General features: G+C 34.4%; 1 protein-coding gene across 1 annotated transcript in view; it reads right to left on the bottom strand.

Annotated features, from left to right (window-relative positions):
* MMP16 (matrix metallopeptidase 16) overlaps window positions 1–22,856 on the bottom strand; it is a 171,681-nt gene that overhangs the window by 8,736 nt on the left and 140,089 nt on the right. Inside the window, exons 7-8 of the mRNA XM_027682514.1 lie at window positions 12,102–12,240; window positions 4,222–4,372 (exon numbers count right to left, since the gene is read on the bottom strand). Of these exons, the coding sequence (XP_027538315.1) occupies window positions 4,222–4,372; window positions 12,102–12,240 (290 nt within the window). The remainder of the gene's footprint in view (window positions 1–4,221; window positions 4,373–12,101; window positions 12,241–22,856) is intronic.

The following is a 22,856-nucleotide window of genomic DNA, read 5'->3' as shown; positions in this document are numbered from 1 at the left end:
TTCTTCTCTTTGAACATACTACCATATTACAAAGAAATCTATTTGCTGACTGGACAACTGCTTCATGTAAGCAGATAGAAGATAAAAGATTTTTGTACTTTGAAAGTAAACCACCATGTATCTTACTTATAATGACTGCAATTCTGATGCCTAGGACTTTTGCACAGTGACACAGAGATGCAACACGTGAAAAAATACATTAATGTTCTAGATAACATTTTAATAAAGAAAGTGACAGCAGATTCAGATTAAAATACTCCCATCAATCTTAATTTAACTCTTTATATGTATGCATTACAGCAGCTTTTAATTTCATTATCCCTAAATATAAACAATGTGATATGAACTTCAACCTGCTTTTGTGCCTTTTTTCCAGCCAGCCCTTCTCTTCTCAAATTTAAAAAGCTTCAGCACTCAAATTCTAGTAATCCTGAAAAATGTAAGAAGTATTTACACTTGTGATTTTGTTTACACTTACAGATAACATTGATAATTTCCTTTTCCTTATACTGACTGTTAAATTGCTATGCATATCTTATGAGTTGGTTCTAAGAATTAACATACTGCATCGCTAGTATCCTCTGTGTATCCTGACATAATATTTCAGTGGGTCATGTCATATTTTGATTGACTCCACTAATTTAGAGAGTAGTTTTCTTTAACAACTTTTTTTTCCACAATCAGCTTTATTCATATGAAAATTACATTAAAAGGCAGCCACTCACCATTTCAGGACATCAAAAGCCTGAAAGTATATCACTATCATTGATAATCTGGTCACTGCTAAAAACTTCACTCTTTTCCTCATTTGACTTCAGTTTTTAGAAATCCTTGTTATCATAATTCCTCATATATTAAAGAGCCCTTAAGTGGATCATATTTTGTTCCTGCGAAGGTACGTAGACACTCTAATTGATTCACATCTTAATTTTTTTTTAAATAAAGTGGTCTAAACTCCTCAGTTTAGACAATGCTCCCTGTGGTGCATTTCTCTAGCTTTAAACTTTCGATGAAATTAAAAGGTAGCAGATTTCAAGCAGGTTAAGAGCTAGCAAGTTAGATTAAAAAGTTGTATTTTTCCTTTCTTACGCATAAATTATTTTTATAGTCTGATTTCTTAGTCTAGTAACATATGCATCAGTAACCAGACAACAAAGCAAGGCTCTTTATGTGGAAATGTAACATCTTTGAGAGTTTACATGCAGAAAGAAACAACATGAAGAAGTTGTAAACAAAGCTCTGACATCAATACTATTGAAACCAGTTCTTCTTCGTCTTTTGACTCTAATTTTCATCCTTAGTTTACATTTTTTTAACAAATATATTATCTTTATCCCTATCCCTCTATCCCAGAATCCTATTTCCTTTCTGTATAATTCCACTTATTTTCCTTTTTTCTCTTCCAACCTTTTCACCTTTTTGAGGTCCTTCTTTTAATAATCTCTCTGGTTTTCCACTAGCCCTAAATGACTTTAAAAAACATACTTTGTCAATAAAAATCTTTGAGAATATATTCAGTGCACACTCAGAAGCCCCCAAATTGTTTTTTTTTCAGCATTGATGAGAAATCCTCTTAGGGAAGGATTGATCATGATATTACCTAAGCAATTTGTGCTGCAATGGTGAGCATATTTACAGGGTAAGAAAAAGCCTAGTCCTGATTCTGCTTGGCATGCCAAATGTTCACAAGCAAACTCCCTAATAAAGATTTGAGCTTTACAAACCATACAAACTGTGTTACTGTATCTCGAAGACTGATGAAGTAAAAGAGGGAAAATAAATGAAAGTCCATTTTGTAACGTTAGAAAAAGGAAATTTTGAGAATATTTGCTAAAATATGTTCCATATGAAGGCCTATTTACTTAATGATATCCTGAACCATTGGATGATTGAGTTTTATGAAGAAAGAATATTCATTTAAAGTCTAAAGTACATAAAACCGGTCACACCAGATGGGGGCATAAACAAGCTCATGTGTCAAGCAGTGCAGCAAACCTATCATCTATCCTGCACTACTCAGTTCTGGTAGAAGAGGAATGAGAGAGGGAAAAATGTTTTCTGTAGTCATGTTTTTCCTCTTAAGGTTTCATATAATTATTTGGAAGAATTATCATTAGTGTTGAAATAGATAATTTCAAATATTAACAGCAATGTTCCATATACGAGCTGCTTTAGACATATGAGTATTACGACAGCATTTATTGTTTTGACTTTTAAATCTTGTTACTGGTTTGGTTTATGGGATTTTTTTTGTCTGTTTGTTTATTTGGTTGGTCGTTTGAGTTTTAATTATTATTTTTATTTTATAGCCAACATTTGACACTTTTTATTCTATTGCTCTAACTTTTTTTATGTATACCATTGTACTGGGACATTTAACTGTGTCTAGATTCTGCCCTGGAGCTCTTTAACTACAGATTATTGTCAAAACAAAGTAAGTGTATAGGTCCTTGAGGTACACAAGGAGTAACATACTTTGTTACATTGATGCTGGCATAACTGTTTGCTTTCCTTTCATTCCTAATTTATACCACCAAGAAGCTACATTAATGTTATACCTTCTTCAGGAAAAGATCCACATCCATAACCGACTTATACATACTACTAAAACCAGCAGGAGAATTCAACTCTAACTTTGCTTTAAGAAAAAATTGTGATATAAGCAATACACATTGAGAAACTTAGTGGTATATGGGTTTATTCTCACTGATGGTCAATATCCTCTAATACCTCAATTATCTCTGCAAGGCTCATGCTCAATCTTCTTCTAACATACTGTATTCTATTTATGTCTTGCTGAGTTTCATTGTGCTTGTTAGCTCTAAGTAGGGAGCAGATGTTTTCTCTGCTTGTTCTTTTCATCTTCTGTTATTACCAATGGTGTTTTAGGAAAGTCCAGGCTATAAGTAACTGCCTATGCATGGAAATATAAAAGGACACTGCTGAATAAAGCCTAAAGAAAGTACAAGTCACAAAAGATTCCTACTGTATATACTTTAACAATGTATGTGGAGGTAGAAAATTATTACCTGAAAATGAATTGATTTTTTTTTTAAAAAAATCTACTCAACCATAGGAAGCAAATTATTTAGGTGACTTTCTACCTCACTGTGGAAATTGATTGCTTTTAATGACACCTAATTTTCAAACATGACAAAAATTTTACTTAGATCTCTCCCTAATTTTTTTTTAAAAAAAGCTTTAACAATAAAATTTGTTGCAGCAATCTGTAGTGCAATATTACAGTACTGCTAAAAAATTACCAACTGTAGTGTGCCAAATATATTCTATCATGTGCATGAAATTAATTTCTTAAGTGATCCATGAATACTATTAGTGTCCGAGGACTCTACCACACAGTAACAAAAGCAGTTATAGTTTTAATAATACTAATAAGAAACATCACAGTCATTAATAAAGAATAATTCATCTCTGAGCACACAGAATTTGCACAGTGATACATCAATAAACAAACACAGTATCATACTGAAAACCTGCAAAATCCATCATTCAAATAACTTGCAGGGTTTCAAATATTAATGAGTTTTCTTGACATCTCGATAAAGCAGACAGGGAAATGAAGACACAGAGACTAACTGACTACTGCAAATCTTTTTCAGAAATGGAAAAGAACTCAGATTTCACATTTTTTCTGTGTTTTTGGGGTTTTGGGTTTTTTTTTTGTTAATAATCATGACTATAAGTGTCCCTTCTAAAGGGAACTATAAGATTTATTTTAAAATGATTCCAAGAAACTTCTCAAATTCTTTTTTAGCTTCCAGGTTTAGCTGTCATTTCCCTTTTATACCTCATTTTTAAATAGTCATTTTCATTAACCTTAAAAAGATTTGGATCATGCCTTCCCTGCTCATGTGTTAGGGTTTAGAAATGTGGATAAAAAGAAGCAGGTAAGAGTGTACATAAATACATCTCTTTGAATATTTAAGTTTAAATTTACCACACCTGTGACTTGCCTATTCACTTCTAAAACACAACTTTTCTACTGGATATACATATACTCATTTCAGGATACTCACACAGATATAATTTAAGTTATAAGAAATGTGAAAACAGTGTGGTTGTCTATGTGGGAGGAGTTAATTTCATCCACAGAATATGAACTGTTTAAGTGTCTTGACTTCTTCTTTTGAGAAAGAGAAAAAGGTTAACAGTTTAGCTGATATCCACCAAGTTGTTTCCTTGCAGAATTCCTATACCAACCTATCTCCTTTGAAGAAGTAGGTTTTTCCAACATCTTCCCACCAAATTGCTGAATCAATGCCATGGGAAGGAATTCCACTTCCAAGTGTTATCAAATCATGAGGATAACCTGGCTGGAGAGTAGTGTCCTTGAAAATCCAGAACTTGTTACCTGTGCAAAAGCATATATATACACATATATATGTGTGTGTTAGTCATCAGTACTCTCAGTATTAATACACTCCTAAGAAATAACAAACACTCCCAAAGGGCTGTAGTAGTGGTTCTGCCAAACACAATGACATGAAAATTGTTCTGTCACTGTACATATTGCAAAATTAAATATGCTTTAAGGATACCTTGCATTTATAAAGCATCTTCCTTTCAATAAGCCCACAGAATATTTTTGATACCAACTACATAGTGATCAAAACCAGAATGAAAATGAAGTCATCTTAAGAGGCTCTGTGGTTGATAATGTAATATATTCACAGAAATACAAAACAGTTTTACATTTCAGAAGAATGAATTTTATAAGAAAATATGGTAAGAAAACATTTAAATAAATAAAAAATTTTGACACATTTTCTAGTGTGTTCTAAAGACATACAATTAAGATTCTGAAGTCCCACAGGTGAAAGCCTTTTGTCTCTGAAACTTATGGTGGGTCACCAGTGGCCAGACTTAACCTTTGGATGTAGGTGACAAATCATTCAAAACCACCCAGTTGACTTATTACATGCCAAAAATACAAGGTAGTTGTATGACTCTAGCTGATGTTATCACAGTGTCTGCACGAACCTCAGATTACCCAGGTTAGTCAGGTTACTGTCTTAAACATTAATAATAGCCTCGTGCTTCCTGAACTGCAATGCTCAGTGGCTGAATCCCTACTGTTGCAGTTACTAGATAAATACATTGTCTATATAGGGGTATGCATGCCTACAGAAGTAGCTACTGAACCAGTGTTTTATGGTATAGATCCCCCCTGTGGAGAGGATGCTTCCTGTGCTCTGTCTTGGAACTGGACAGCTTACCTCACCAGTTCACAACTCCAGTTTCCAAGATTCAGCTTTTGCTGTACCTTCCTAGCCAAGCTCTTTCTCACTTAACACTTCCACAATTATCTCACCTGCTTCATCATCTCATATTAAGCCTATAGTCAATAATTTCCCCAATAATAGTGTTGTCCTCCTAGGGTCTTCCCAACATACTGTGCCTCCTGTCCTATTCTTGCAACTATCTTCTCCGTTTTACAATTTTGTTTTCTTCTAATTCTTCTTCAAAACACACTTCTCACCTGTCTTTTCAGCAGAGACTTCTCTTTCAAACACAGACAGCTTTGGCTGAAAAAAAGGGAATAAAGATCTTCATATGCCCCTAGAAATAGCGAAAAGGGAGCATAATTTGCATTTACGTACTTCTCTGAAGAGCTTGCTTTGATGCCTGTCTTCTTTTTGCACTGTCCCACATGGACACTCTCTTCAAGCTAGACTATAGGCTCCATTGTGTAGGAACCATGTGTTTATTTTCTCTTCAAAGCACTACCTTCATCTGTGTTTCCAAAAAGCATTGCTATTTTTATTAATAATTATACTGAAGGAGAAGATACTCTTTGACATCATGTGGACTCATCTGAGTTAAATCATGGAAAGGTCTAGAGAAGATCCATGAACATATACTTTGAATTGGCCTTATTGGATACTTTAGTTTGGTCTATCCGTCGTCATTTATGATGATAATATTGAAAATATAAGGGGAAAAGTTTGAAAATATATTTTGCTCAAATACATTTGGAAAGAGGACTTAAGAGATAAAATCATTGCTGCTTACATTAGTCTTTGTACTTACCTGTAAGGCTAGACTGGCTGTTACACAGATGTAGGAGATTAAGGTACTGTGTTATATAAATTCTTTATGAGGAAATGTAATATTACCCCAAAGACCTAGGATCAGGTGTATGCCAGAATTATCAAGAGGTAAAATCCATAGAGATGTTTTGCTCTTGGTTTTATATTCTAGCTATCCCTCAGTGATATTAAATGTTTGTTTAAAGGGAGGGGTTTTTTAATCTCCCTTTTTGTACTACAGTGATTTAAAGTATGTTTTCATTTTATCACAGTGTTAATTAGGAGAGGGGGTATAGTTTCTATCCATCCCATGCTGGGTTTCCAGAGTTAATTTTTTATCAGCTTCTTTACAGCTGCTTGTCACCCACTTCCAAGCACAGACACTGCAGTTTGATCAACAGATCCATCTTATCCCCCCTGCCAGTTGAAAGAAAAAAGGACTCAAAGAATGAGTAGAAACAGAGCCATTTGAAGTACTAAAAATAAAAGAGGCACCGAGATCTATGAAGAACAGCCATGGAAAACTGAGGTCTGTGTTGACCTGGGATTAAGGTTTGTGCTAACCTGTGATTTACCTTTTGCCTTAGAAAATTCACTTATAGGGTTTGATCATGACAGAGGTGAGCATTTTCCATCATTCTCTGTCCCTTCTCCTTTGTGGTTTATACTTTTGCCAATTCACATAACAGGACACAGAAGGCTTCAGATGTTAATGGCAGTTTCAAATGCAATGATAAGAAAAGTCATGGGTTTTGGACCTTACTAGTTGGTACTTACAATGTGAATACAGATGGCATCCAGTGAATGATACTGAGCCAACTCATTTATATTTCAGAAGATCGTTCAAAATGACAGCTGTTGCACAGCATTGAAAGGCATATGCTGTGATGTATGCAGTGCCAATACCTTTCTCTGTGTCTCACAAGGAATAAAAGTAAAAGCAATTGTTGTGAATAGATCGTTATCTGCCCTACCACAAGGAGGCAAAATTAACTATTAACAGGATCAGGTCATACCAAAATAAACCAGGGTTGAGCACATACCTATGAGTGACAACACCACTGAGCCAGGTATTTGTTACTTATTCAGATATACTGAAGTAGAAGGAAAGTGTATATGTGGGAACAGACTTAAGAAACTAAATTCTTCTTCACCTAATTTCTTACTAAGAAGCAAATTCTTTCTCAGTAAACTGAGAAAAGGTAAATTTAACTGTATTTCAAGGAGACAGTAGGGCTTTGAGAGCTCTAACATATGTGAGCAAGACCCATTGATGCTAACTAGATGGAATTTTATTTAATATTTGCTTTGGAAGATATGTTTAGTCTGCTGTAACTGTGTTGATTGTTAATGAGAAGTACTGTATATAAGAAATCCAAATGTTCCATCTGGCTGACAGTTTTCACTTTGTTTTTTTGTTTCTTTGGGTCTTTTTAGGTGGCACATTGTTGGTTTTGTTGTTTTGGATTTCTTTTCTGCTTAGCTTCTATCCCTCAGCTGGAGGAAGGTGGATGACTATTACTAAGAGGATTTCGGAAAAGTCAGAATGCAATATTAGGAGAAGTTAAAGCTAGAAATCAGGTCAAAAAAACCCACCCAACTGTGATGAGAATGAGCTAATTTTATTTCTAACTTACGTTTATGTAACTTAAAATGTATTACAAAGTAATGCTTGTCCGTATGCTTTCATGTAGCTCATGTTCCACTCCCACTAGTAAATAGCTGATACACTCCAATAGTTGTGAGTACAATGGAAATAAAGAATATATGAAAAAAACTAGAATAGTTAATTTTTTATTCTTTTTATAGGTAACTAATGCTTCTTTAGAGTCATAACCTATGCCCTTGGCAGAAACCACCACTGTATTTATTTTACAAAGTTGTTTTTTTAAGGTCTTATTGGTACATTTGTTATTCTCACAGAGAATAAAGCACCGCATTTCATGAAGTCTGGTCAACCTTCAGAATGTTTCATCTCTGCTTTTATTCCCTAATGTAAGATCTAATATAATAAGAAGCAGATTGGTAAGGTCACAAACCGAGAATGAAGCAAGTGATAAAAAAGCTAAAATGTCTTACGTTTTGCAATAATACTTTGTTAAATATCATCACTGTAGGGAAACAATTGAGAAGGTTGAACCATCCAATTATTTGAAGTCTCTCAACGTCTACCTTTGACATTCTAAAAAATTACTGGAAATAAAGGGTACCTGTATTGCTACGCTTCACTTAAAAAAATGAATATTTACTGCTAGATTTTCTTCAGACTATTTAACTGCCTACTGACTACGGCAAACAATTATGCAGTTTCTAGCAATTGTAGTTCTTCCTCTATAGAATTGGAATGATAAATAGTTGTGCTTCTGGGTTATCAGAAACTGAATTTTTTGTTCATATTATTTGCAATTATGATGTATGTGTAGTGCAAGAAGTGTGTGGTATATAATCACTGTGTTAGAGTGGTGAGATGAATTCTCAAAACTTTAAAGAATTATATGCAATTGAAATCAGTTAAAATATTTAATATCTAATTCTGAACATTGTTTTTTCCTGTCACCATTCCTCTTTATTTTGGTCTTTTAAGCAAGGATCAAATGTCTCTCTACTAGTACTCCCAAATTACTACCCATGCTTCCTTTTTTTCTCATTCTCTATTTCCCACATCAAGTTTCTGTCATTTCTCTGTTCCATGATTGACACTATAGTAAATCTATTTTTCAATATAAAACTGTCAGGCCACGGGGTAAGTGCAATTGAAAGTAAGTGCAATTGAAAGTTGTGATGGAGGTACTGGTAGTATGAGTTTTACAGCAGACTTCTATTGCTACATTTGGTTTACCATGACATTCAACAGCACAGATGGCTTGAAAATTTCATTTTTAGCATGATATAAATTCCCACAGGTACACAGAATGAATTTTAGTATTCACGCTTTCTCATTAAAAAAAAAAAAAAGTATCTTTATGGTGCCATCTTCTTATTAGCACTCAGCACAGACAGCAGCAGTGAATAATAACAAGAATGTAAACATCTGGGTTTTATAAGCAGCTATCCACCAGATTACTGTGTACTTTATGAGCATGGTCTGGTCTACTGGAGGCTGATGGGGTCCATCTGACAGAGAAAGCAAAGAGCATTTTTGTTCATAGCCTTGACAAGCTGGTAAAGAGGGCTTTAAACTATAGTAGTTGGTGGAGGGGCACCTCAATCCATCCCACTCCTACCAGTGTGATGCCAGTGCTGGCAAGAGATGTCCAGAGCCTGGGGAGGGATCACAGGTCAGCATCAGAGCACCTGCGGAACAGCACAAAGGAATTCCAGCCGCTCCAGCCAGTAAGTCTGTTTCATCTGGGGTATCAAATTAAATGCTTCTACACAAACACACGTATCCTGGGGAATAAGCAACAGGAGCTGGAGATGTGCACACAGCTGCAGGGCTGGGATCTTACTGGCATCAAAGAGACGTGGTGGGATGGCTCCTATGACTGGAATATTGGAATGGAAGGCTACAGGCTCTTTAGGAAGGACAGGCAGAGGAGAGGAGGTGGGGGCATCATGTCAGTGACCAAGTTGAGTGCATGGAGCTCTGCCTGGAATAGATGAGGAGCTGGCCCAGAGCTTATGGGTCAGCATTAAAGGGAGGGCAGGAACAGGTGACATTGTAGTGTGGGTCAGAGGAATGCCTAGTGGCATTAATCCAGTACAAGTTCTCTGCTTTCACTCATTCCATCTTTTCTATTTTATTCTCTGAATAATGGATCTAAATATTGGCTTAGGTACGTGCTTTGTTAACACATCTGTATGCCAGACTTCAGATTTAAAGCTCATTCTAGAACTTGTTTTGACCAGTTTTAGATTGGTAAAGCACACTACTTGCTCATCATCTTAGCAACAATCAACTTGTCTATTTCTAGCACCTTTGGGAGGAGGACAGGTACTCTTTTCCAAGGAAGAAATTTTGTTAGGGAATGAAAGAAACAAGACAATGAATGTTTACCTACAGTCTATTTACATACACTTCTGTAATCGTGTTCCACAAGGTAGATCCTTGGTTAACCTGAGATTCTTGTTTAAAAGGAATTTTCAAGAACAACCATACAAAAGACTCAGCTGAACCTTATGATTCTGCAGCAGTGGACATACATGAATTACACTGATAGACAAACACCACCAGTTAGATATTGCAAATCACGAAGAAGTGACAGAGAAGCAAAATGTTTTTTAAAAAATTGCACAAGGAAATTTGAGGAATTGACTTTGGCAAACAAAGGGACAATACAAATGTCATTTGTATTTCCATTACTGAAAAATAATGGAAGAAAATTTGAAAAGAAATCATATGGAAAAATACCTGCAGCAGAAAATCCAAGTATCATATGATATCAGGTAGAAGGCATTAAAACTAGCTGGTCTGAAATCAGATAGCATAAACCAGGGATGATGAGAAAGGAAAAAACAATGTTCTGACAGTCCTGTTGCTCCTCCTTGCTTTAAATAATCTTGGTTTGATTTCCCACATAGAAAATAGAGAAGTTGCCTCCTCCTTCTGTCATTTGTTATCTATAACCTACAGACTACTGAGCACACCCATTCCTCTAAGACCTAACAGGAGCCAGTCAGCATTGGGTGAAGAGTTAAATAATGATAAAACATATTTCAAGGTCACTGGGAAGGAAAGAAAGTATAAGAGTAAGCTTGATCATTTCTGTCTGGAGCTCAGGTAGTGGATCCCAGCATTATCAAGGCTGAGGTCTGGAATGCACAGGGTAGTTCCTTTGCTCTATGTAGCACTGGTGAGCAAAGGAATATCTACCGAATTATATTTGTATCCTCCCATGTCCTATGGACCCAAAAATCAAGTAGAGGGATGGAGGTACCTTGATCATGACTCCAGTCTTAACAACTTCCCAGAATTAATGGCTTGAAGTTTATTTTATGGCAACAGAAGTAAAAGCATATGTTGTATTGAAATAATACAAATAGAAAATGTACTATATGGAATTCAATTTTCCTCATAATTCACATAAAAAATAAAATTTCTCTATAAGCAAAACATAAACTTCACTGTAGTGTTATGTAGTGTTTCTGCATGTTATTAAATATTTTTCATTTAACATTCCCAAGATCATAATATTTCCATAGTGAATTAAATATTATTTCTAACTCCCTGTCAATGATTTAACTTGTAAAAATGAATTAATTTTTGATGTAACAATTCAAAATAATTCTTTTTTTGTAACAAGTTAACAAATTAATCACTCACATCACTAAATAGCTGAATAATTTTCCACATATCTGTATATTAAATTTCTTCTTTCTTCTCTTAAATTATCTTATAAAACATACTTTACATAATTTGCAAACTTTCATAGCAAAATATGCATTTATTAAATATATAGTATAATTTGCTCATTAAATCTAAATTAGATACATGTTCAAGAACTTTAATTTTGAAGAACAGCAGATGTCTAGAGCAAAACTATGAACAGAATGATGAGCAAAAATTCAATCCATAACCCCTATTTTCTGGAGTTTATGCTTCTTTAAAAATACTAAATACACATCTATGAAAAAGATAATCATTTTCCCCACCCGAAATTCCTAACATTACAGTTCTTAGATGAAACAGTGAAGTACAGTGAGATATATATACCAGAGATGCCATTTAAATATACGAGAAGATCATTTGATAAAAGGAAGAAAAGCAAAGAAAACCACAAAGAAAATTCATAATGGAAAGGTGTTCATTGTTGCTTCCTAATCCACATTTTTCAAAAAGGATTTCATAGTAGGTCATTGCATTGCTATGTCTTGTATTTATACTTCCAAATTTTTACTGAATATGTAAGAGCAAATAAACTGATACTGTGAAGGATAATCATAAATTAAAGATGTAGTTGTCAAATAAGAAAATGTAACTCATATACTCTTCATTTAGCTACCAATTTGCAACAAGATCTACAAATCATTAGCAAAAATAAGTAAGATATGTTTCAAGAAATAACCACAGTCAAAAGTATTACAGAAAATTTTACCTTTTTTCTTTCTTACCTTTAAAGAAGACAAAATTCCCCTCACTGTTTTCATAAACTGCATCAATGCTGGGAGGCAGTCCCCTCCAGAAGTAGGTAATCTGCATAGGGTATCCATCCATTACCCGGTTGTTTCTGACCCGCCAAAACCACTGATCCTGGAAACCAAATTACTCCATTTATATGTGTTCAGATGCTGTCTTGAAAATACTGAACAGCCTATCCTAGCATTTTTAGAGCATGACCTTTCGCTGTTTGCAGAACCATATTGTGTTTGCATTCATGTCACATCCACACATTACAAAAGTGTCAGAACTAGTTGTTCCCTGAGGTGGGAATAAGCTACACATGTGAATGGTGTGTTTGCTGTAGATAGCCTTTGGCAGAACACACAGAGTTCTGTATGAGATGATGTAACTTTCTCAGTTTCACTCCTATAAGGGGCCCAATTTAAAATTTGTGGTCCGACTACAAGTCCTTTAAACTCAACAATAACCACGTCTATGCTTAATATAATGGGACTGCAGACAGGCTTAGAAGATCAATAATTCTGCAGGCGAATTTTTTTGCAATGGCTGCTAATAGTGAAAGGTTGATAGGTATATATGTAACATTACTACATCAGTCCAATAAGAACTACAGTTTGTTGTCAGTTTTACTGTAGTGAAGATTAACAGTCTTTCTGTGTGATATTAAATAGAATGGCTAATATTAAGGCCACATATATATGTATATTTATTTATTTATTTATTTATTTATATTTATACATAATAGGTGCTAAATCCAGCTAAATCTAGTGTGTGGTACACTAGGTGGATATCAATAAAGATATTGTTGTACCTCTTCAGGTCTTATAACAGCAACTGTTTCACCTTATTCAATATTTAGAGGCAAAGGATAGGGTAAGCAAGTATTTAACTTCTTACACGTGTATATTTTTCAGCATTAGTATTATAGAAAAAAACCCTATTTAAATAATAAAGAAAGTGATATTCTGTTAGATATTTGTCATGGTTTTACATGGCAGTTCTTCCTGTATAGGTCAACTTGCCAAGCAACAGAGATTCTTACAGGAATTGGCACAGCTTAGAGACAAGATGAATACTTTGCAGGAGCAGGTTTATGATGAACTGTATTCATCATCTTTCTAAACCTGAGATCGCATCTCTCTTTAATGGTTTATCTTTCCAATGACTTAACAATTTATAAATTTCCACAAAAAGCATTAGCCATACAAGTATAAACCAGCTCAATATATATACAAAAATACATCTCAATCATCTGCATAAATGAGTCTGAAAGTGTTGCTTGAGTGCCAGATTTATGAAAAATTTACTATTAAAAAAAAAGTTCAAATGGTTACACAACCTGAAGAAAATATTATACTGGAAAGTTGCAATTGTCTGGAAATAACACTAATAAAAATTTTCACATTTTTTCATGTCTAGGTATTTCATTGCTAGTATAATGCAGTTGCACTACTCTCATCCAATTAGATTCCTGTTTTTAGGTTTCATTTTTATTTTATTAAAAAAATATATTATAACATTTGAGGAAGCTCAATGAGACAATCTTTTAGGATTAATTGATTAAATTTCAGTAAGATAACTGGCAAAAGGAGGGGAATACAACTTGGAGATACAAGTATTTAGGAACTGAAGCATGTGTTCTGAATGCTGATACAGATATTGCTAATTTCTCTTATTTTTTAATATAGTGTGTAGATAAGACATTTGGAAGTACTTTTTCATTGAAACAGTAATAAATGTTTGAAATAGATTTTCAGGTCAGATTTTTTCGGCATCATCAATCTGGGAATGACTGAGAAGGGAATGACTGAGAAAGGAATGACGTAATGCTAAGTCTCAGTAGGCAAAAAAGTCCTTTTTGCTTCCCAAATTTCTATAAAACCCTCAGAAGCCAGGGTTTTCTCTGAGACTGATCTCAGAGATCAGTTATGTTTGTTTTTTTTTAATGAACAAACAAGTAGCAAGCTGCATTGATTTGAAACTGCAGAATTTGTGTTACCTGCTACTATCTTCAGTGCAATGGAATATTTTAAGCTTGTCTTTCTTCACTCCCAGACAGATAACCCTTTTTTTGTCTGAATTTTGTTGCAAAAGCACATCTTTGAGAACAATGTTTAGTTGAAGGAAGGAACATACCCATCTCTCATAAAATGTCCTCTAACTCAGAAGGACATTGATCAAGTTGTGGGTGCAAAATAAGCAAGATATTTAAAGCTGAACAAAGGCTAACTACTTTGCTGAATACAAAAGGACATAAGTACATGCATAATTGCTTCATTGAATAGAGGTCATAAATGAAATGTCCAGGCTTTCAGAAGCTTCCTGAGGCAGCACACATACTCTGGAAAATCTAGATATTGCTGCTATAGACAAAGCTTATAACATTCCAGGTTGGCTAATGCATCTCAACATTCAGCTAGCAAACCAAAGTAGATCTTGCAAATCATATTTATGTGTTACAAGGGAAGGATTTCTTTAGTTCTGATGACATCAGTAATCTTCTTTTTATCAGACTTAAACTACATTGTTAAATATTCAACTTCATTGATTGTATTGGTTTGGCTTGGTTTTGTTTTTTTAAGGGGAAAAAAAGAAATAAAACAAACAAACAAACAAAAATACCCAAACTTTAAATAGTCATGGCTATATTCAGTAGTTCACAAACTTTCAAATTTTAAGATAGAGATGGCTGGAGTATCAAGTAGTCATTTTGGTTAGAGCAGTACTGCATTGGTGATTGGCTAGTACCATCCCATCATGGTGATCTTGGGTAAAATACCAAAGTGTCAGTGGAATGACCTCAGTAAAGAGACTAATCATGCATTCTTGAAAGAAACAGACTCTGTAATGAATGTAGATTTCACAGTGCAACAAAATCTGTAAAATCAAGTCAACAAATATATTTTTCTTGAGAATGAGTTATGTTTCAGCGTTAGTGATTTGTGGAGTACAATTGCATGATTTCATTTTGATAACAAGACCAATAAAATTATATTCTGCAGATTTGGTATTGAGTTGTATGTCAAACTGTATTTCATACTTAATATTGTTGATTTGCAGTATAATAGTGAGAATATTCTTATTCATTCATTTTGCTCAAATTCCTTAGCAAACCAATAATTTTCCCTGCTATACAATTAAAATCTTAACAATAGTATAATTATGGCAAAGCTGGAATGTTTGATTCATTCAGCATTGCCCCAAGAATTTGTTTTTAAATGTGTATATATGTGTATATCTATATACAGTAATGTGAATACTATGTATCCATAATCTTTCAACAAGAAATAATTCAAAGTATCTGACAAGAAATTAATTCAGCAGGGTATTAACTGTGTAAACGCATCCATCCTAGACTGGCACAGGCCTTTTCATCTGAGACTGATTATAGACCCCCCACTCTTTCCTATAGTCATTTTACATATACTTCCAATAGAATGGTATCTCCCATGGTATCATGAAAAATCAGAAATCTTCAAATCTTTTTTTAAATATGCACCTTTTTACTTCCTAAATTCTACAAAGAAACGAGACTACTTATTCTACTCTAATACTACTAGATTAGTGCTCAGTGAGTTATGTAAGTGGAAATATCTTGACCAGATTTATATATCTACAATGTACAAATTTGTTTAGAAATGAACCAGTGAACCTCACCTAATGAAGCTCCCTCACTGAAACATTCTAAGGTAAGCATCACTTGGTTGTTTATTTCTCCACATTGATTAAAAACAGAACCTGGACACCTGGCTCCTGTTTAGATGTCCACTTTTCACAAAGTGGAAATCCAAATGCAAGAAAAATAAATACTGTTTGTTGTCTGCTTTTTGTCTCCTGGGTTCCACCTGTCATAATGCAAAAAACATAAAATCAAAAAGATGACCACATAGATCCAGATCAGGGTCCATGTAGGCCTGTATCCTGTCTCCAGTGGAGTCAATAGCAAGTTAACAGATAAGACTTCAGCCCTGAAGTGATCAAGCAGTTGGACTAGATGACTATTGTAGGTTCCTTCCAACTGCATTGCTCTACACTACTCTACTGTATCCTGTGACAATAAAAAAAAAGGGAACATGCAATGACACCTCTCTGATACACTCTCTCAGCTACCCATCACTTGTAGTTCAGGGACCTCTTGAACCACAGGCATTAATTTTGTGATTGATAGCACTTGATGGGCTTTAACTTCTTTGGACTCCTTCCTAAACACATGCAAAGTTAGAGCATCCACAGCTACCTGCAGAAATGTGTATAACAATGTAACAACCTTTAGTGTGAAGAGCCATTAGCAATCAGGAACAGCTACAGCTGCTCACTGGTGCTCAACCTTCATTCACCTGATTTCATTATCACCAAGATCAGTAGCACTTTAACTGCAAGATCTAATTCAGGGTCTGTGTTGCTTTATATTAAAAATACCTTGTAGATTGAATCCTTTTGCTTATTTTCAGGAAAAGTTTCTACACTGTAACACATCTGGCCAACATTAAGGGTAGCAGATCTGTGGCTTGAAAGATCTTCCTAGGCCATTGCCTTTAATATCTAAATATTCCATTTTGAGGCATAACTGTGAACAAAACATACCATATGCTCTGTTCTACAGGATGGAATCCTGTAAACTCCTTATTTTCCTGATCTATTTTCAGCATATTTACATGACACTGCAATAATCATGGACAATGGGATATTGCTTATCAGTAAGGACCCTACAGGTTTCCACAAAACTAAGATTTTGTAAATTTATAATTTTAGCATTTTTATGGTCTTATTTAAACAGGCAAAAGGTGGCACAAGATTTGTCAATAGGTGTAATTTCAGAGAATCAGCAGATATCTGGAAACATCTGAGGGCAGAACTGAAAGTTTGGACCATTTATGAGACTGGGAAAGGTAGGTGTTGGCAGAGGTTGATGGAATAATCTGTTTGTGTAAATTTAATTTTCCTGTCTGACTTTCGAATGAACATACTGGACTCAACAGTTTCAGACTGCTATCGTTCAAACTCTGGAACTCAAGGAACTCCAACATGTGGTGGTAAAGCATGCCAAGAATCTTTCTGAAGTATCAGATGGCATAGGCTCTGCTTATAGAAAGAATGCATCATTTCAGCACATATAAGTAAATATATTTATCTCACACAACGTTATATTTACCAGAATTTTTATCATCTGCATGTTGGTAAACAGGTCCAATTACTGTAAATGTGTTTTCACAAAAATTTTACTATTATTGAAATTCAAAAGAGGCATAGTCCAAGAGAAAGCATATTGACTCTTAGAAAACTCCTTCACACTTGAAGTAAATAGCTTGAAACAGTTTCTCTGGCAAAACACTTCTCAGTGTATTTGTTTATGTTGAATAAACACAATTTTGTCTCTTTTGAAAAACTGTTTGCTTTTCCCACAACGTTGGTTAAATATACTTTTTGTTATTTTGTTTCCCCAAAAGATTAACTACTTCAGGCAGGTTGAACACATGACTTGGCAAATGCACTTCAATTCAAAGCTACAAACAGCTACACTGAATGCATAGCTTTTAATTTCTTTCCTTGCTGGCTAGCAAATGACGCATCTGTAGTTACCCAATTGCTTCAAAAATATGGATCGCTCCTGTGCTGCTGGGATCTGGCATAATAATGGATCATTAAATATTATGACTATAGACATACTAAGTAAATTAAACTTGGACAATTATTTCCAGTTCAAAAAGCAGAACTGAAAAAAAACCCAAAAATAAAAATTTAATTGAAAAGAGAGAAATATATCTAAGAACCAGAAACTGGGCATTGAGTAAGGATGTTTCAGAAACACTATGATGGATAAAGAGTAATAGTAGAATGAAGAAGCAGAAGCAGTCATCAAATTGAATGTTTTGAAATTTTATTAAGAAGAAGGGATATTTCTGAGAAAAAAAGACAATAAGGCTTTTTAGAGAAAATAAACTGAAAAAAGATGATACATAAATCATTCTGCACTGTCAGTAAATGTTTTAGGTATTTTCTTCTGTGCATATGAAGGGACTAAAATATTGTATATTGTGTATAATCATAGCAAACACCTTCCTCAAAAAAGCACTTTTTTATTAACAGCTCAGAGAATTTCGAATAGTAGAGTTAGAATCAAAGAATCTGGCTCATAATGCATAATTTTCATACTTTGCTGCTGGATAAAGTCTCCTCTTAATCTTAGAATATATGATTTAAGCTTTTTTTGTGAAGATTGAGTTAAATTGCTTTTCATATTTCATACTATGAATGTTTAAATCTGTACTTCTATGAAAAATTGATTTCAATTTCAGTATTTATTCTTATCTTAAGGAACAGCTTTCAGGTTTCTTAAGGGACACAACTGATGTGTAGGAGAATTGAAAACAATTTCCAGGTATTTTGGTTCAACCATAATACAGAAACCGGAGGAGTTTTTAGTGTAAAATTAATGAAGCTTTCTTGTCTGAGCACTTAATTTTCTCCTATGTCTCTGGAACAACATTAAAACATTATTTTGACACAAAATGTCTAGAGCTATGACCTTTATTTTATACCCAATGAACTCTGTCTACGATTCTGTAATGACATGTGACACTCTGACTCAGAGGTTCAAATGATATCCACTAAAAACAGAAAGATTGCCTATCTGATGGACATTCTAAAAAATCTAAAAAGAGCTAGAAAGAAGAAAAAAATAGAAACATTTAAGGTGGTACCTTTTGTAACTATTCAGAGATGAAGGCAGGAAAAGATTAAAGGCAGATAATGAGACAAGTGCAAAACAAGGACAAATTGAAACTGTAAATAATAATATTTTGACTATGATTAGAAAAATGTGTGTGAACATGCAGTAGTTTGTGAAATACCCTTGCATTGTACAGCAAAAATCTCTGTGTGAATTTCTCTCTGACTTGATGTTGAAGTGTGTATATATGTATATATATTTATTTATATATAGTTCTGTTAACAATATTCCCTTAACAAGATGGAATGTTTAATATCTATACCTGATAGAGAAAAAAGTTTTACAATGGCTAGATTCCACAGGATTACTGCTTGGCCTATTTAATTTGGAAAAAAAGGGTAAATAAACATAATACTTCTGCCTTAAATAAATGTTAATAAAATACTGAATTGCAATTAATACTGTAGATTAATATTACTAACAAAATACATCAAGGTATCACATTGGGTCTTGTCTTCTCCCACAAGCATACTCTGATTACATGCAAAAGCAAGTCTTTGTCAATGTCAGTTTACAGATACCCAGCAGCTAAGCAAAACAACAGCGGCAGCAGACATTCAGACAAATGAGTTACCTAATTTTTTTATCATCTGAGCATTTAAAAACAACCCAAAAAAACCCAAAACCAAAACAGTGGTAAATAATACTTTAAGGTGCTTAGTGACTTTAAATTCTTCTCTTACAGAGAAAGAAGAGTTCCAGTTATGTACAGAGAAACTTACCGAAGGACAGAACCTGCAGAAACTATATTTAAAGATTGTGATTGAGGCGACAATAAAGTTCCCCTACTACACACCTTTATGGGAGAATTAAGAAACTTCCTGAACCTGGGAAATGCAAGGTATAGCTATTGTATCTAAGTCAAAATAAATGGGGAATATCCTTTTGAAAATCTCGATCTAATCTCAAAAGACACTATTCCACGTCTTCGTCAGTTCATATGAACATATCAGGGAATTTCAGTGCTGGCAATACTGGATCTGTGACATGTGGAATTAAAGTTTTTGTGCCTACTCATTTTGGGAATTCCACTATTTCTTTAGTGACATCCATTTCCAACATTCCAAATTTGGAATTTATAGCACCTAAGCCAAAGGACATCACTGCACAGAATAGGAAAAAAATAAAATTCTTTTTAGCAACTTTCTGTGAAATAATTTTCATGGAGCAGAAAAAAGAAGATAGAGTCCAGGGGATTTAAGTACAGAAAAAATATTAGCACAATTCAGCTATGAGAAGGATTGCTGAAATAATTTCTCTTTTCTGTTTTGCCTTTTTTTCCCAATACAGTATTTATAACAAAATGTATAGATTAACTGTACTTCAGCTCATATTTAATTCCACAGCAGAAAACAATTGACTCGATTTATACTGGAATCAGACATTAAACAGCTGCTACCGATCTAGCTCATTTTAGGAAACAATTAACTAAATGGACTATTCTATACACACATGAAATACTTTAGCTCAGCTTATTATTAAACGGATTCACATACAGAACAAACAAAGCTGCTTTAAAACTGAAAAGGTCTATTATCCATTCAATAACAGATGGATGTACAATGAGTTGAAGATGACTTATTTGAACTTATAGAAATAATTGATCTTTCCTATTGTGTTTGAGACAACAGCATGGTCCTAACAGAGTAAAAATGTGGTCTGAGAGCAACTGTGAGAAGTCAGAGCGTTTAACACCACACAGGAAAACTTCAGCACTTCCTTGTTGAGATTCTGAACCTCCCAATAATCTACTCACTGGAGATGAGACCAGCCCACTGGATTCAAAACAAAGAGTAGCAAAAACATTACCAAATGTTCTGTTGCTCTCTTACTTTCCCAAGCAAGGAATTTACTTCCTTGGTGCAATTTATTAAACACTGTTAATTACCATTTATTGTTGGTACCTAATCAGGAACAGAAGCACTCCTGCAGACAAATTAAAACCATTGTTTGTTATGAACTTATTCTTTTCCTTAACAATATGTTAAGGCTAACTAACACTATGAACAAAAGAACTAACTGCTGTGACTCAGCATAGGAGCAAGTGAAAATAGCAAATGGCAAGTGAAAATGGCAAACTTATCCCATTGTTGTTTATGGTAAGCGCTAAACTGAGCTTGCTTTACAGAATCTGTTTTCAGCTAAGGTGAAGTTCACTGGTATAAATACATTTTCAAGAGGAAAAACTATCTAGAGTTTTTTTCTAGGAAATCTTTGCTAAGGACTAGCATTTTTTTCTAGTATGTGTTCTTATCTGCTGTTCCATACTACCGACAAATTAAAGTGATGTCAAGTAATTTATTCAGGGTCAAAAAAATGGCACTGTTAATATTAAAATCTGCCTTCTTGGTATCTTTTTCTCAGTTCTAACTATCAGCCTCTTTCACTCATTTGAGATATATGCAAAACTGTTTTTTATTGCTCATGCTGAAATCTGTTGTCATGCTTTTTTAAAAAAAAACAAAATAATCCAGAAATTAGATTTCAAAGATTAGGGAAATATGAAAAAATCCCCAAACATTTATTTTTCCAAAGGACTCAAAGGGATATGGCATTCCATATGCACTCTGACTCTTTTCACAAGAGAAGCCTCTTATTTTCCTTCCTCATTTATAAATTGCTGCACAGATCTCCTTCATGGACCGCATATACAACAAAATTGCAATGTGCAGTCTTGCTCACCTGAGGTCTGGGTTATGCACCAGGAAAACAGGATGTATCAAGAAGAGCTATGATTGAAGATGGAGCAAAAATACCTCCTTTACATTCAACATCAAATTCTAAATAATATGGTCAATTAGCCAAAACATTGGCAATCCCTCTGAAACCCCTCCTGGCTTTTTTAGTAATTTCAATAAAGTACTACCAGCTGCAGTTGAGTATTCCCACTTTCAGTGCTGTGCAGTGACAGATCCAAGATGCGGAATTTCTACCCCTTTATTTTGTCTTTTAATTTCTTCCTTTTTCTATAATTTTCCTTCTTTTTCTCTTATGCATACTTTGGCCATTTGTTCAGGGTCCCAGTGCTGGCAGAGGGAGCTGCAGAGTGGCCTCCATGAAGAGAGGCCGGGGCTGACCTGTGCCTGACTCCTCCAGGGCATAGTTGAGCGCCTCAGCAAAGCTGATGCCTCTGTGGTAATACATTTAAGAAAGGGCAAAAGCATGGCTCTCTACTCAGAGGGGGTTTTTTATATTCAAAACACTTTCATGACCAATAGCAGATTTGAGATATTTCTGATTTTTTTTCCAATACAAAAATACTGAACATCTGAGAACAAGTTATCCAAGAATTCTGCAGTTCCTCAACAAGTTTGAATAGTACCCATTCATTTTTTAAACTATATTCTGAAAATCACTCTTCTGTGCAAGATTTTTCTCATTTGAAGGACAACATTCATTGTTCAGCTATCTCAAATTGGTGTTATTTTGTCTAAAATCATCAACACAGAAAGAAGATAAAACTAATCATATTTTTGGAATCATAGAATCATAGAATCATTATGGTTGGAGAAGACCTCTATAATCATCAAGCCCATCCAACTTTCGAAAGAATGCCACCATGCCTAGTAAATCATATAATGAATATATCTGTGAAGTTTATTCTGTGTGCCGTGTGTTGAAATTTTACTAAATATCATCAATATTGCAAGGCAAATATGAAAATAGTGCACAAAACTGTGAACTTACACTACCTCTTCCTAAACAATATATAACAAAATATTCAGCCAAGTACCTCATACTGTATGACTACCAATTCAAGAGCACTTAGCTCTTCCTGGAAAATCTTCCCCATAAGAACTTGTCCACCATATCTATTCAGATTACAAGTATGACAGCTACAGACCTTGCACTGTGGTGCAGCTTGAGATGATACTGCCTTTTCTAATGCATCCTAGAATATATATATATATATATAAATGGTAACAACTCAAGTAACCCATGTTTTATCTTTACTGACTGATAATTCAATGGGAAGGGAAGGGAAGGGAAGGGAAGGGAAGGGAAGGGAAGGGAA

Source organism: Neopelma chrysocephalum, unplaced genomic scaffold, assembly GCF_003984885.1.
Source record: "Neopelma chrysocephalum unplaced genomic scaffold, ASM398488v2 Primary Assembly neopelma1_22, whole genome shotgun sequence".
In the NCBI taxonomy this organism is placed as follows: Eukaryota; Metazoa; Chordata; class Aves; order Passeriformes; family Pipridae; genus Neopelma; species Neopelma chrysocephalum.
This window is presented reverse-complemented; position numbering and strand designations above follow the sequence as displayed.